Source organism: Tetrao urogallus (assembly GCF_951394365.1).
Source record: "Tetrao urogallus genome assembly, chromosome: 7".
Classification (NCBI taxonomy): domain Eukaryota; kingdom Metazoa; phylum Chordata; class Aves; order Galliformes; family Phasianidae; genus Tetrao; species Tetrao urogallus.
In genome coordinates this window covers 12449768-12466891 of record NC_136820.1, presented here as the reverse complement: position 1 = coordinate 12466891, position 17124 = coordinate 12449768, and the positions used below count along the sequence as shown (strand labels likewise).

Below are 17124 nucleotides of genomic sequence, written 5' to 3'. Positions count from 1 at the left end.
GGTGCTAAGAAGTGACAGGAAAGTGCAGAGAGCAGAACGGCTGTGAAAGCACAACAGCTTCCTCGCTCCCCTTTGGCAGAGAGCATGTCCTCCTCTGTAGTACTTGCACTCCTGCTGTGGTGTTCCTCAAAAACAAATGCATCTTTTGAACTACTAGGAACAAAGCAACAACATTTTTCATGCGCTACTGTTCTTCCACAAAATCTACATAAGCTGTCCAGTAATGAGCAGAAGTTCCATGTTTCACCCGTATCCCAAAACAACCACTAGGGAATCCTTTGATTAGATATTTGTAATCTGTGTGTTTGTCACTCTTTTCTAGAAACACTGCATACACCCTAGTACCCTTTGCAAGTCCACACAACATGGAAGTTTCTCGCTATATGCCCAGTATAGCAAATACAATGAAATGTTTCCCAGATAGGTTAAGTCAGTGTTGAAATTGTCACCCATGTTTCAGAACAAAGCAGACGGGATACCTTTCCTCAGAGGTAAAATAAAGGCTTATACAGTTAAGCAACTCCTATTTTCTGGCTGATTGGGCAAAGAGGTTACCTTATCTAGTTTTCCATTGAATGCACAACATCTCATGCTATGAGGGTCCTCTGACTATGGGTGGAATTCAAATTATAATTTCCTTCTCTCTAATTCCCTATAAAGAGATCAGAAAAATCACTGTGCTATTAATCTCATAATCACTGTTATTGCACTACAGCCAATTCATTGCTGGGTATTTATTAAACACAACAAAAACAACAGAATGCTAGAAAAACATGTTTCACTGAGAAACCACAGCAGGTACCAGTTGACAGGGCAGAATGGTGAGGAACGACACTAGAAAGATTTATAACTAGAGGAAACTTCAGCCTGTATGCGACTTCTGATATTCAAGGACTTTCATAAAACATTTAATACATTCAGAGAACCTCCTGTTACCACACCCTGCAGAGGAAGAGACTGCACTGATAAAGGCACAGACTGAGTGGCTGAAAGTAGTGGCTTCCACTCCTCAATACAGTTGTGCTGTGGGCAAAAAACAAGAAGAGTCATGATCTAACTATTAAGCAACTGCTGAAAGTATTCTTGCTTAGCCTCATTCTTTGCTCACGCTCTCAGTGAGGTTCATCCTATGCAAAGGACCAGCAAGGGGAATAGGCATCACTTTCATCTCATGTGAATCCTTCAGTGCCGAAATAGCATGTATTAGCAAGGTTAAAGAACCTACATAATGATTGCATACAAACCCAAAAGCTGTGCTGGACAATCATTTCATCAGACAACACCCTAAGGTGTGCACTGCAAGTGTTCACCTAAAAGTCATTGTGTTTCTCATCACCAAAGGACCAATTATGATACTTCAGAGCTTCACGTGTGGAAAAAAAGTAAATTCAGAGCTGATGTGCAGATCAGCTTCATATGCTCAGTGCCCCAGCGGGACCATTCTGCAGGCACCCAAAAGGGAGGAGAGAATTGCAATCACACATCATGGAAACATCTTGAAATGCCAAAGGTCTGAATTACTGTTTTTCTCATGTCTCAGAAAACCAGGAGGAACAAGGGGAAGACAAATGAGTTCATTTTTCCCCAAAATGCCAGGTAAAAATCATCTAAGTCAGCACATTAAAATACATTTACTATTTGATATAGAAATAAAAGATGGAGGAGAGAGGGGACAACTTTTATGCAGGTAAAAGCTGAGCACAGAAAGAAGCTTCCAGTGACCTCAGGACTCTGGTTCTTAAACATTCCTGGGATGCTTCAATTATTGAGTTCCCTGCAATGTATATGGGTTTCATTTTGATCCACAGGCTATTAAACATGATCCATGACACTTTCAGAACAGCTATAGTTGAGAGTTCAGCCTGTAACTCAAACTTTTTTCCTTCCAACATTGGTTATTAATGTACATATGGTACTGAGTGAGCATAATGAAGAAGTGCACAGATACGTAGGAGCACAATGCTGCTTTTTAAGAACACAGCCAAAACTAAATTATGTTGAATGTTTTCAAACTAAGCTTTCTTATTAAAAGCAGTTCTGTTTACAGGCAGGCACCAAAGGCAACTTCAAATATTAGTTAATAGGTTCTAACTCCAAAAGGAAGGAAAGAGTAATTAGTCTTACTAAGTAGAGGAAACACGTGTTGTTTGGACAAACAAGTAGTATAGTCAGGAATGTGGATGCACAAAGATGAACTCTACAGAATACATCAGCAGTATAGCAGCTTGCCATAGCTAAAAGCAAATCTCAGGAAGGAAAATATTTGGGAGTAAACAGGCTAAAAATGCATACATTTTTGTCAATATACCATACATTTTAAAGATCATGGTTTCATGAAAGGTGTATAATTACAGGGGATACAAGGGTGTTAGCTTCTGTGGTGTTTTTTTTTTTGTTGTTGTTAGCTTGTTTCTATAAAGGAAGAAAAAAAATGGCTATGATACCAAAAATGTTGACTATGTTTAATTAACTGAAATTGGAGTGTGCAAACCATAGATCTATTTAACCTCAAAATGGTGGAGAATTTGGTTGACAAGAATCTCATACAGGGGAGCTGAGACTGTTTAGTCTAAAGAGAAGACTGAGGGATCTTACTAAATATGTGAAACATGAAGGAGAATGCAGAGAACAGAACCAGTCTCTGTTCAGCGGTACCCAGTTTAAGGATAGGAGGCAACAAGCACAAACTGGAACACCAGAAGATCAAGGTGAACTTCAGGAAGCACTTCTTTACTGTGGAAGTGACTAAACACTTCCCACAGAGGTCCACAAGCCTTCTCAAAAGCCACCTGGATGTGGTCCTCAGCACCCAGTTCCAGAACGCCCTGCTTGAGCATAGGTTGGACCAGATGGCCTCCAGACGTCCCTTCCTAACTCAGCCATCTTGTGATCGTGTGATTATGTTGATGAGTTTTCCTTAAAATTCACTTAATTCAGTACTATGCCTTATTTTATCCTTCAAGAATTATATTTTAGATGATCCCAGAATGTAAATACACGCAGTCATAAGCATGCATGCAAGAGCACGTACATACATTTACATTCAAAAAGTGCACGTGAACAAAAAAAAAAAGTCTTGCAGTATTGCACTTTGAAATATACAGTTTACACTTTCATTTCTTCTGAGAGAACAGTCCTGTTAGCTAACTACTCCTAGAGACACAGCTTTAAATACAGTACTTAATTCATGCTTAAGTGGCTATGCTGCTCTTAGCATCTCAGCTAGATACACAGACTTACATACTTCAATGAAAAGACATCCTGCACTAACCTCCCTGAAGGATTTGGTTCTTTGCTTTATTAGTTACATGATTTTACCTCCACACCACATTTTTCTCCTCTTTGTCCCTCCACCCCAGCTTCATTTCATGTCACTACATGTACTGCCACACAAAGAAATGATCTGACCCTCCATTTTCCTTAAAAGAACTTCAAGCAACAAACAACTAGCGTGGAATCTGCTTAACCTCTGGAGATCTGAGCAATCTTTCCCTGCAGGTGGGGAAGAAGAAATCCTTGCTCAGCCTGCATGCAACTTATAGAGCTGCAACAGAATCTCTCCCCACAGCTTCAATTGCTTTTGTAGGCTGTGCACTAGGGATCAACAGTCCTCAGTGGGCCTTGAACGTGTACAGCTCAACATTAAGTATCCGACAAAAGTCACCTTGCACTCTCATCTAGTAAACACTACAGCTCCAAAGCCATTTTGGGTTTCTTTTCTTAGTTCTGAGAATTGAGGAGTAGTTTTAGAAGCTATTTAACAGCATTCCTACAGTAGAAATACTTTGCTGCCAGAAATGTTATTACTGCTGAATGGAATGTAAATATCATCAGTTCCAGATATAACCTGATATTACAAGTCTAGGAAGTGACTGAAGAATAAAAAAGACAATCAGCTATCCAAATGACAGAAATTGGATGGATAAAATGAATCGGAAGGAAACTATCAGCTCTTTTACTGATGTTCATTCCTGCCCATATACCTCAGTGAAAACAGTACCACTGATCTAAAAAATGAAAAAACATAATAAAGAAAGATTTCTCCATGAGTAAAGACAACTTACTGGAGCCTACTAATACTATCCACTCCTGAAAAGCCAGTCTGGAAGAGGGGCAGTGCAGAGAGCCAGAAAATAAATCTCTACAACTGCCATACGATGATTTAGTAAAACATCACTTAGGACTACTGTAAAAAGCATGGTTTGGAAACCGTTCACATCTTTGCCTTATTTTATTACCTCCGCTGTAGGTTACAATACGTTCATACAAATATACCTCCTTTCTATTTCCTAAACATACACCTAAAATGCCAGCCATCACTATGAAAAGCAAGTTTGAGAATAGGTTAATAGAGTCACAATCCACTGCATGCAGCCTGAAAGTTAAGCAGGTGTAAAATTCTACCAAGGTGAAATATATACTGGAGTGCTGCTAGCATCCAAGTCTAATGTGAGATGGGCGTTGTGGATGTTAAAAGAGTCAACCCCTAATCCTATTGGTAAGAAAACTTAAGAGTCAATCTTACCCCTTAGTCTAGTCCTACTACTTCAGTACTCACACAAGAATAAATATAACAGAAAGAAAAGCCATAAAGTCCAGTTATGTGTAGATCAGTGGTAAGAAACCAAAGTATCCTATTTCTGATTAACATTTTTCTTTAGAAGCACGTTATTTTTCTGTTCTTGCAACACAAATCTAAGAAGGATACACTTAAAACAAGGTCATGCTAAATCTCTTCTCTAATTAACAGCTTCAAATAGTTTCTACTGCTGAGTTAAATAAAACTGCAGAAATATGTATTAAAAGGGAAGTGTGCAAATCCCCTCATTAACAAGGTAGTAAAACAATGCTATAATTTTTCTCTACTACTCCAGACCACTGTACTGCTCCTACTCATTTATCAGAGCTCAGATCTCTCTGCTTAACAATAACAGTAATTTATATGCAGCTAAACTACAAAGATTTCATTCGTCTACTACTGCATATCATGTACAATTAGCTGTAAAATAGGAGGTGCTGTTGCTTTAAAGTGTGACTAGTTATTTTGTTATTGAATTTCTGAGTACCACTCTCTCCTGAGAAATGGTCATATTACCACATAAGTCCTTCTTATTACTGTATTACTCATTTTGTGGTTTCAGGACTCACTGCACCTCTCTCCCCTGAGCTCCCCGCCGTCTGCCCTGCCTCGTTTGCAGTCCTGCTCTCACCTCTCCTCAGCATAGAGCAGAGAACCCATCCAGTCCCATTGAACTAGGATATTTTGTAATTCCTCCCTCCAGAAGCTGGTGAAACAGAGGCTTAACCCAGCAGAGAGCATGCTCAGGACACATTACTAGATTCTTCTTACTTGTGTTCATGAACTGCGGCATCCACTCTGGGATCCTAGCATCCCTCAATTTTCCCTCTGAACAATGAAGACAAACAAGTCTTTCCAAAGGGTGATTTTTATATTAAGTTGCCTGAGTCATGATCTGGGACTTCCTCTTCTCCACATTACAGACAGGGGGAAGCTGTGCCAACTCCTTCTAGCTTTTCTGCCTCAAATCACAGAGGATGAATCTGGAACTGTTGTTAAGCATTAGGATTTAGCTGACAAACCAAGATTCTTCAGATAATGCATTTGATAGATCCACATCATGTTCTTTGAGAGGATCATCCCATCCCTGTCAGGTGTTTCCTTTTAGACCTGACAAAGTAGTCTCTTCCACTTGTAGAGTTTTGTTTAAATTCACAACTGATTTAGGAAAAAGGACATGGCACCATCCCTTAACAATCCCCATGCTTTTGCAAAAAAAAAAAAAACAAAAACAAAAAACAAAGAACCCTCAACTCATTCTTTTTCTATTCTCCTCCAAACACATTTCTGTATGACAATATTAGTTCAATGCAACAAGAAAACATGTGGGATCAGAAACAATTAGTTCAACATAGAGTATTCACAAATGACTGATGAACAGCTCCAGAGCTGTCATTCACAATGATTTAACCTATTTAACTCCCATTTAAATCTGTGTAAATCTTACCATTATTTCCCTGTCATTTTATATGCCCCTCCTAAAAAAACTCATGTCAAACAGATCTAGAAGCCAGAGACAGTAACACTACTTGCTACCATAAAAATTACCAACGTGACCAGGATTCCCAGCAACAGGTCACTAATATTACTCTTCAAATATTTTAAAATATTACTTAAGTGTACACAAGGCATTTAAGCAGTAATATTTTGTATACAAATATTAAGTGGAAATACACTTGCAGTGATATTTTCGGAACCTTTTTTGTGCCTCAACTTGGGCCCTCTGCATTTAATACTGCAGTTATAACCTGTGCCATTCACCTCTAGATGTTACAAAATAAATAGAGAAAACTTTATTAATACAATTTGTTGAAGCTTTTGTTTTCCCTTTCCATTCAAATCTATTACCACAGTAAATATGTACTTTGAATACATAGAGAATACTGAATCGGGTCCTTGATTAGAGTTTGATTTATACCACAAAGACCACAAGATTCAGAGGTTGCCAAGGCAACACCACTTCAACCCCCTTATATTTCTTTGATATGAAGCTTCTCATTACATAAATGTATCACAACACCAGCCAGCATGACAGGCTATTTTACAAGTGTCTTCAGTTAGCAGACATCTATATTCTTCTGTTAGGTGGGGGGAAAAGTAGGAACAAGGCTCCCTTTACTAAGTGGGAGAAAGCAACAACAACAACATTCCAAGCTATACGGGCTTTATTATGAAAGTGTATCCTCAGCTTTTTAATATTGCCAATAAAGTTTGTATTATTTGTCCAAAAATCCACAAAAGGACAGAAAGCAAAACAAAAAAAAACCCCAACAAATAAAGTCCAAAACTATGGTGCTTGAATTTTGAGTAACTGCAACTAATTACAGTATACAAATCTTTACTGAACCACTGGAATTCAGATATTCCAGCACACGTTGTTTAGAACTACGGCTTAGGCAAAATCTAATAAAGAATAATAGAGGGAACAGAAATATACTGAAGTTTTTTATACCACAGCTTTGAGGACTTTGGTACTTGGCAGTAAGTACCACCATCCCTCTTTACTGTGCAGTATCCATTACGCGGCAGCCTACAGTTCATGTTCCAGAGCCCCTTGGCACAGCCACGTTCCATAGAAGAGGGCTCTTTTAAAGACAGTTACTTCTGTTTCTCCTTCTTAGTCCTCCAGACCACACAGAGACTGAGCAAACTGCCAGCTGATCTAGAACATAAGGGATAACTGGATGGAACGGTTAGCAACAGAATGGCAACAGTTCCAGATGTATCCTCCCAAATGCTTCCTCATGCCCCAGCAAAACCTGCGCTTCCTGGAGGCTTTTCAGAGATAGTATTATCAATAATCAGCTACTTCTGCATCATCTGGAGACATTCCAGTATGAGTTCAATTTTGGAACCTTTGAATTTTTAAACAGAACGTTGCAAGTAAGAATAAGCATAGATATCAATAGTTATGGATAAGATATGAACATTTGAATGGCATAGGCTTAAAACTTTGATTTCTCTCTTCACTTCCACTTCTGGCTTATAATTTCCAATCATGCTTAATATCACTGTGCATAAGTGGCACATTGATTGTGATTAGCAGTAAACAAAGCAAATCTTGCAGTTTCGTGAAAGGGAGAGTTGAAAAAGCACCACTAGGGGGCACATCCAACTTTAGCAAACTGATTCCAAGGCTAACTCCTTATGTCGTTCCAGGTCAGCAGCTGCAGCTCTAAGTTTGCAATGACAAAACAACCACACTTACAAGTATTTCTAGTTGAATTAAGCAGTAACTCCCCAGTTACAAGGATTTCCATTCCTTTGGTTTCTATAAGAAGAAATCCCTTTTAGGAAAAATGACACTGTATGCCACCTCGCATCACAAGATTTATGCTACCTGAATTATACTGAGTACTGCAAAACATTCATGGCATGGACTATCCTGGAGTATGCACCTGCATCCAGTGCCTTGATGTACTGTAAAAAAGAACCAGCTTCCCCATACACCTAATTCCAGCTGCAACTTTAAGAGATGCAAATACTGCAAGACCACAGCTGTACTCAGAATTCCCTATCTCACTGATTAACAGGGTGATATACCATTTGTTCTGGTCTTCACACTATGTTGTTCCTCATTCTCTGAAGTGAAAACTCCTGACCAGTTAGTGGCTATATCGTGTCTTTCAGCATACTCTTTTCCATCACCTTTCATTTTAAATGACAGAGATTCTGAAAACAGGTTATGCACCCACAGCCCACCCAAGATCCCAACACTCAAGGGACAGAAAAAGAAAAAAAAAACCTAAGAAAAAAAGAAACTTCGGATAGACAGTTCATGTAGGACAGCTAGAAGACTGACATCAGAATCAAGTATCATGCTGTGATGCAGTCCACCCTGACAATCCCACATACGGTAGGCTGTGAAAGCTGGAGAAGAGCCAGCACAGCAGAAAACTTTCAGGGTTATTTTGCATAGGAGTATGCAAATTCTTCACGAATCTGAGAACTCGAGATCAGGGTTATTGGCTTATCAACTCTCACCAGTACTAAAACATACATAGCTAACCTTAGGTGACATCTTTCAAAAAAAAATACTGCTGAACAAGGAGTTGAATGAAATCAATCAGTTGCTCAAGGGATTTCTAAGACATGCATTTTCTTAATTATTGTCAGATATGCAGGTCAACAAAAAGAAAGATTAATTTCTGAATGAACAGGATAACTGATGTTTAAACATTACGTGGAAAGACAGATTGTAAACTAAAGCATCCCAATGCTTAGGTTTGTGAAATAATAGGAAAATGCAGGATGCACTTGCAATCAAGGAACTGCATGCATCCTCATCCACCTGCTGATGGCATGGGGCAAAACTATCTCCAGACTACATCTTCCCATCACTTACACCTGGCTAGTAAAGGATGCGTTCCTTCTTCCTCAACCATATACTCATACTGATTAATGCAATACAAAGAATGGAATGTGGTGTTTACACCAGCAACCTTAGGTCACAGAACAAACTGACATTAGCAAAAATAGTCAAGTCAGCTTTATTTTGTGTGAGACTCGGTGCTGTCATCTCACCTGCTCACTGATAAGTATTATGACCCATGTTATGGTTTTGGTTTTCTTAATTCTTCATCAGAGGCACTAAGAATCAAAATGTCACCTTGCCAATGAAAGGCATTGTTGAGATCTGCAGTAGTGCTCAGTTCTTGGGAGAAACTTAATACAAGCTCTATCTCACAAAACACCTGCCAGGAATCTGCATTTCTTGGCTCAATCTATATCATAACTATTCCTCACACTGAACGGGAGCACCATTGTGCACCACAGCAAAGAACCAGGAATTAAAAAAGCCACTCACTCACACAAGATGTATGTGCTCAAAGCCATTCATTGTGCTGTATCCATTCCCTCCTCAGTCCTCTCCCTGGCATATATAAATCAAAGGTGGCAGCATTATTTCTTCTATGCCTTCCTCTCTTGTCAAAACCTTACTTGTGCACAATTACAGAAGCCGATATACAGTTACATATATGTATATGTGTACCTTTCAACCTAACAAGACTGGATGGATGGATCACAGTCTATCCATGCTTTGTGAAAACATGGTAAAAGCACACCCTAGCTATACATGACTTTGTAAAGCAATGGTTAAATATACTCCACAACACAACACGGACATTTAAGGAAGACCTCATGCCAGAAAGACCACAGCATCCAACATATATTGAAAGCAATTCCTGAGAAAGGAAAGCTGCTGAAAGAAAAGCCAACTTTATAGGAAGTATGAATGTTTTGTCTGTTTATACATTACCAGTGCTATAATTTTAAATTTCTAGTTAGAAATTCGAGGGGAAAAAAAAAGCAGAACACTTAATGAACTTAATTCCTCACAGAAGAGATTATTCACTGATACATAATACTAGTGTCTATCAGTTTCCTAATCAGGTCTTAACAACTGATTCCCAGCTATTTACTTCAGAATTTCACTGCTGCTTTTTTCAGAATGTTCACAAATTTATACCCAAGACTTACCGAAAATACCCTCCAGTGAAGTTTTTTACCATTGTATTTCTACTTCCATTTTTGGGTTGTTTAACATCAGAAACTTACTCTTAAGCACTTCCTCACCTACATTTTCTATGGTAAGGCGAGACAAGTTCCAAGGACAACGTTCAGTGAAATAGGTAACAAATACCCTGTCTAGACAGGAGACACAGACAAGACTGTTCATCTTCTTTCAGTTCTGCCATCTGTTTACAACTTTGACAGTAAGCTGAATAATTGCAAATGTCTGCTTTTTTTTTTTTTTTTTTACATTAAAAAAATATAAATTTGCTCTGTCTAAATAAGGAACAAAATTTTAAAAGCTACTAGTATCCGTTTAACAGTTAGTTCACTATTCTACAGTTAGTTAAATGCCAGGAAAAGCCAGGGGCTATTTCACATTCTTACACAGCACATAAATACATCAGTAAGCTATAGATAACACTGTTCATGTGCCACTCACCCGGTGTAGCTTCTGCCAAAATTCAGGTCCATCCTCCATTTTTCTTAAGCTTGGTGGAATGTACCAAAAACAAACATTTGCGTACTCCGGCTAAACAAGAGAACAAGTGATTGCTTATAAAATACAGACAACAGGACAGGAAAACATATTACACTTCATCAAGTTCTGCCTTATTTGAAGATTACACTTTGAGTCCTCCTTCTCCAATTTATCTTTTGTTTCCCCTTTTTGAAAAAAGAACGTTTGTAACATTGTCCACTTCTTTCCCTACTGCCAGAAAATTGAATTCTACTGGAACTCCTTCAATTCTTAAGACATACCTACTTAATTTTACCTTGCTAGAAATTTTCATTGAGATAAAAAGTGTAAGAGAGGCATAAGAAGCTAACACATTGATTTCAAAATTCTGTTTTTCTCTTTAAAGTTACTACCTTCTTTTTTTTAGTGTCGTTTTCAGAATACAGATTTCATATGATGCATTTTATACAAAACACACAAGCTCATTATTTTTGGCACTGCTTAGCATTTGCACACCCAGTCATTTTTCTACTCAACTATGCCAATTCTCTCTTAGATCATGACATGTAGCACACCATTATTGAGTTAATGCTGGTCTTCTCAGATCCCGCTGTTTTTGTGTTTTTTTCTTAATGAATCTCAGGATGCTTTATTTGATACATGCCATATACTGGAAAGATCTTGTCCAATGTCTAAGCAAGTCTTTTGAGCAAAGACTCCACATCTCTGCTTCCCTCCTGCACAATGTTTCATTTAAACTCAGTGGAGAGTAAACTGCAAGCCTCCTGACGAGAAGAATGGATGTTCATCATACATTATAAAAGAAAGCATTTTGTTTTATGAGGTTTCCATTTTGTCTGTAATTGAAAAAAGGTTCCCAGCAGACCATTCCAGAATCTGACTAAATTTCATACTAATTTGGAACAAATTTTATTCTATTTTTTACCTGTACAGATAGCAATAGCATGAGTAGATATGTGTTCCAATCCTATCCAATGCTACCACAGCAACACTCAGTTAATCCTGACCTATATCATTTGCAATGCAGTATTTAACTGGGTTCTAAATCACAACTTGGATTATGAACTAACACTCCCTCTCCCTTCCACACACCATCCTCATTAGTATGGTTGAATAAAAAAAAAAAAAAAGTTAAAAGGAAGCCTGATAGATGGATCACACCACTGCTTCATCCCACTGAATGCGGCTGCTCTTACAACCAAGGCAGACCCTGAATGAGGAGAGCCCACCAGCTGAGATGTGCTCTTTCATGAAAGGGCACTGGGAACTGCTCATACCATTTTCCGCCTCGCTTCAAAGAATGCATTAAATACAATTTAATCATCAAGGAGAATATCGTTGTCAGCAGGAATAGAACTGCAAACCTGCCACCTGCTGTCCCTGAATGAAAAAAAGCTCAGCACTTGAAGTCTCATTTCTTCCCCCAAAATGTCTGTACTAAGTACACACAAACACAGACCCTAAAGAGGCAGTGATTTCCTCATGAACGCAAATATGAGCTGACTGTTGGAGGGTTTATTCTAAAACTGTTTAAAATCAAATGACAGCATGAAGCAGATGGCATATATTACCACATTGCCACTGCCTATACTGCCTCCTTGATTATCTCTGTTTCCTTTCACATATCAGATACTTCATCCCTCTCTGAAAATACTGTTCATCCAAGAAAATCCCAACTACCCCCAGCTATGCTTCACTATTGCTTGTCATCCTGTCACAGTTCTCATCCAAGCAGGTAAGCAGTTGTACCACCAAGGAGTTCAAGATGACACATGCACGTGTGGTATTTCCAGGCTGCAGAGCAGTTCTCATTACAAGACTTTCTCTGCGTGCACCAGAGGATCATCTTCCCAAGATTCTTGTCTGAAGTCCAATTTCCTTTCATAAACGGCTCACTTAACTTGCCCTGACTTTCCTTAAACTCTCACTGCTTGTCCTCTGATGCTCCTCAAAACTTTTTAACCCTTGCTCAACCTCCTTCTCATAGCCCATAACATAGCACCCTCTCCAATCTCATTCTCCATCCTAGTGTCCTATTCCCAAAGGAACTAAACAGCAGTCTCCGCTCTCCCAACACCTTTCACATCTACAGTACATCTAGCCTTATTGCTAATCCCTACAATAATTGGGAAGGGAGATTTTAATGAATGTACCACTTCAACAAACCAATCAAGTGCTGTTTCCCAGCATTCTTGTCTGCATATACAGTTTCCCAGTATGCACTTTCAAGTCAGTTTTCAAAGCAGTTTTCAAAGTTAAAAGAAGTTTAAGTTCTACAAGAAATATAGTCTTAAATATATATTTCATATTAATTCTAGCCTAACCTAGAATGCTCATTGCATCAGCAAATGTAAACCAAATCTGCATCTTAACATTTGTTGCTTTCTGAATGTTCTCTCCCTATTCATGGCATTCACCCAGCAGCCTTTGAGATGCGTACACTTCCAACAAAGCAGATGACAGGTCTTTTCAATGCCCTCTCCCCCTTCTCCATCCCAGATATTAATCTCAGTAAACAAATAGCTGGGGATAGGCTCAGAAATGGAAGTCTTTAACCCTGCTCATTCTCCCCTGAGCAAGACAATTATCAGATATTAAGCTGATGGGTTTAGCAATAATAAACAACTTTATGTTAGTTTTTAGGAAGATTGTTGTAGAAACAGAATTAAGGGGGGAAAAAAAAGAAAAAAAGGACTTAAATGATGAAAAGTCAAAGTATTCTGATTATTCTTCCAGCACACAATCCTATCTGCAAGTCTGGCAAGCACTACGTTTTTACCAGTCAGACTCTTCACTTTCACAGAAAAGCACTCCATTTATACACCCTGAGGTAATACAGGCCCAGAAGCTATGATGATGGGCAGACTGATGGTAGGGAATACAGAACATATGTGTTTGAACACATCTGTGCATCACAGCTTATTGAATTACACACTTCAAACGTAACGTGGCATTTGGCTAAAAAGAACAAAGCCAAACAATAGACAAGAAACCACAATAATACTATTTCAATTCCATTTTCACTTACCTCCAAAAGAAGCTGAAATCCTTCTCTTTTCTTAATTTCTTCCACAAGATATCTGTAATCAAAAACACAGGGGTTTAAACATAGAACAATGCAGTACATACAGGGAAGAAAAAAGGCCTTGAACACTTTTTTTTTTACTCCTTTTCTTTCCCAAATCTCCTTGAAGAAATCACAGAGTTAAACCTCATTTCTACCTGCTGTGAAAATATAGTAACTATCAGCTCCTAGAAACAAATGAAGGCTACAGCAAGCCAACGAGCACTTAGGAGAGGCCAAATTCTGTCCTCAGGCACAGATTTTCAGTGGACCACATGGCACAAATTGATCCAATTTACATCAGGCTGTGAATTTTTCTGATGCAAATTTCCATTTATATTTCCACCAACTCCTCAACCTCTTTTCCTCACGTGCCGATGCTGTGCTGCTGTCTTACTCCCTGCTTACTTTTGCATCCCTTGCACTACAACTATTGTCCCCACTACCCTGCAGTTTTACCCAGAATTTAAGTTCCCATCAGTTTTTCTGCTACTGTCCTTGTTCCACATTTTATATAACAATGTGCACTTCCATTCAATGAGACTTCACAATAATCCCTGGACATCCTTTTCTAACAATGCACTAAAATAGATTTAAAAAAGAAAGAGAATAAGAAAGCATTTAATAGAAAGGCCAATTTAAATTAAACATTTGGATCCAAACAGCATCAATTTTTTAAAAACATGACCTCAACTTTGATGTTGGCAGATATCAGTCCAGAGTTCTGAGGCAAGGAGGACAGTTTGACATAGCAAATGCTTCTCAGAATCACAGGAGTTGGAAGAAACCTCTGGTGAAGGGACCCTAAAGATCATCAAGTTCTAACTCCTCTGCCGTGGGCACAGTTGCACATGACATCAGGCTGCCCTGATCAACCCCCTCCTAAAGCAGGTTGGCTTCTCCCATTACTGTCGTCCCCCCCCCAAAATCTTTTCCAAGGAAAACTCCAAAGAAACTCCCTCAAGTTCAGACAGTATTGCTGTGTCAATATATTTTTATCTTCTATACAAAGGTGCACTCTAACAGCAACAAAATGAAGACTATCAAGCTTCAGATTTTGTATAAGCCTGTTTTTCTGTTGCATTCATTCAGTATTTTCCTGCCTGCAGCTGCCTTGCTGGTCATCACAGAAATAATTCCTTTATTCACTACCAGAGGGAAAAAAATACTGTCAGAATAACCCCCCTGGTCCTATTTACACCCCTGAAATCTGCCTTCACAGGGACACTGCCAGCACAGCTGTGTCTGCGAAGCCTGAGGCGCAGCAGAAACAGATTGGCTAGGGAGAGAGTGAACAATACTCTAGATGGTACATTTTCCAAACTGAGCATGGGGACTTGCCACATTGTTTATCATTAACAAGTACTGTGCATATGACTCATTATTACCTCTTAGCACACATTCCCATAAAATGATTGCTGTGACAAAATGCCAATTCCCAGCAGCACAGCTCTATGACTTGCACTGAACTGTGCATGGCTGAGATGTTTCTCTTCATTGTAAGAAGCCTGGGATCTGGGTGTTCTCTGCCCTGACCATTCAGACCCTGCTGTTTATGTTCACACTACTCCTTAGGTTGGAAGTGAGGCATACTGAAAGGCAAGCATGAGGATAGCTCATGGCTCTAGTGCTGACCCCTGGCGGACATCACTCATCTCTACCCGGACATTGAGCCACTGACCATTATTCTTTGGGTACCATCTTGCAATCGGTTCTTGCCCATTGAACAGTCCACTCATCAAATCCATATCTTTCCATTTTGGAGAGAAAGATGTTGTGTGATCATGTCAAAGGCCAGACAGATCACACTGCTTCCCCAGTTTCCACCTTCCAACCCATTTGGTTGAGGGATGTATAATGAACATTTTCCTGTGACAACTGTGACAAATAAGTTGTTTAGTACTTCTGTCTATCCTTGTCTGTTTTTACCAGCCTGTCTGTATTGCTCACTGAGGGGTGGCATTCCTTCTTGGACTTTCTTTTTCTGGTTGACATACCAGTAGAAGCCTTTCTACTGCGTATTTGTGTAGAGACACTTCAGCTGGGTAACCAGCCTTGTCAATTTCTTGGTAGGTAACTCCTTTGAATTATTTCCCTTGAGTCTAGTCTTGTCTTCTTCTATTGCCTCAGTTACACCTGACTCAATGTCATAAGACTTCAGTCGCACTGCAGTGTTGACAGCACATCTCAGGGCAGCAGGCTGAGAGCCTCCACTAGCACCCTGTCCCTCTAACCTAGTTCTGTCAACCTATATCTTATCGTAGGCAAGCTTGCTATTACTTCCCTCCCCCTTTAAACCTAGTTTAAAGCTCTGCCAATGAGCCCTGCTGGTCTGAGTCTGCACAGAGTCTGTAATTCATCTGATGGCAGTGGAGCAAATTACTCTGCATCTTTCCATGGCTGACAGTGGAATTTTATTATCACATCACATTTGGAGAAAGTCAGAAGGGCTTGAATCTCAGTGAGGACTGGCACGCACAGAGAAGTGCTATTTGCTATGATTAAACCTTATGGAAAGTGAGGGGTGGGAATCTTCATTGAAAGCAGACATACGTCTGTTAGAAGTAGGTGTCATTAAAAGAAGAAAAAGGCAGAAAAACTGCAATATGCTGAAACAAAGTGCAGAGTTGGGTAGAGTTATACCTAATATATTAAAGTTATCTATTATATTGAAAACATGATTCACCTCTAAACCAACAAGAAATTAATGGAATAGCCAATAAGTAAAGTCTGATGCAACAGAAATACATGACTGCAATTACTTTAAAACCTTTGCTGTTCTAGCTATCCACAGAAAACAAATCTTGCTCTCAAGTTGTGCAGCCAACGTATCAATTCCAGAATTAATCCAGGTCTGTGTTCAAAAATACTGAAATTCTATCTTAGGAATAGCGAAGTAAAATCTACTGTAACAAATCAGGATAAAGACTGCACAGCTGTTGGGTAGTTAAGAAACCTGGCATCATGCCCAGTAAACCTGATGTCTCAGCTGCAAAGTGCTCATGTACATGCAAACTCAAGATAGCAATGCAGTTACTACAAAGAATATACTTCATCAGATAATGACTAAAAATTCATTTTCTTCTTAAAGCAACAGAAAAATAAGAAACAAAACAAAATCCCAGTCACTCCTTAGAATTGAACTCAGCTTAGAAGCCGAATCCTAACATTTAAAGAAAATATTGATCCGAGAGAAGTCATTAATCACTCTGCACTCAGTCAGATGACTTTGGCCAGTGACCTTCATAAGGCTGAATTCTACTACTGATAATGGAATGAATTACAGACTCTGTACAGACATAGATCAGTACAATGCTTCAGAACAAATACAAGGTGCAATCTAATCAGAAGACTTTAAGGGCATATAATCAGTAAAATAATTAGTGGCTTTGAAGAAATCAGAGAGAATAAGGCCAGAGCTCAACCAGGCTTTTCTGGTTTTGATTCTCTCTTTGCTCTTTCCTAATCCACTCTGGGTTTAAGCCA

General features: G+C 39.1%; 1 protein-coding gene across 1 annotated transcript in view; it reads right to left on the bottom strand.

The window, feature by feature from the left end:
• Window positions 1-17124, bottom strand: part of GADL1 (glutamate decarboxylase like 1) — a gene marked incomplete at both ends in the record, with an annotated part of 72682 nt that overhangs the window by 17703 nt on the left and 37855 nt on the right. The window contains 2 exons of the mRNA XM_079538295.1: window positions 10536-10625; window positions 13603-13654. Coding sequence (XP_079394421.1) covers window positions 10536-10625; window positions 13603-13654 — 142 coding nt within the window. The remainder of the gene's footprint in view (window positions 1-10535; window positions 10626-13602; window positions 13655-17124) is intronic.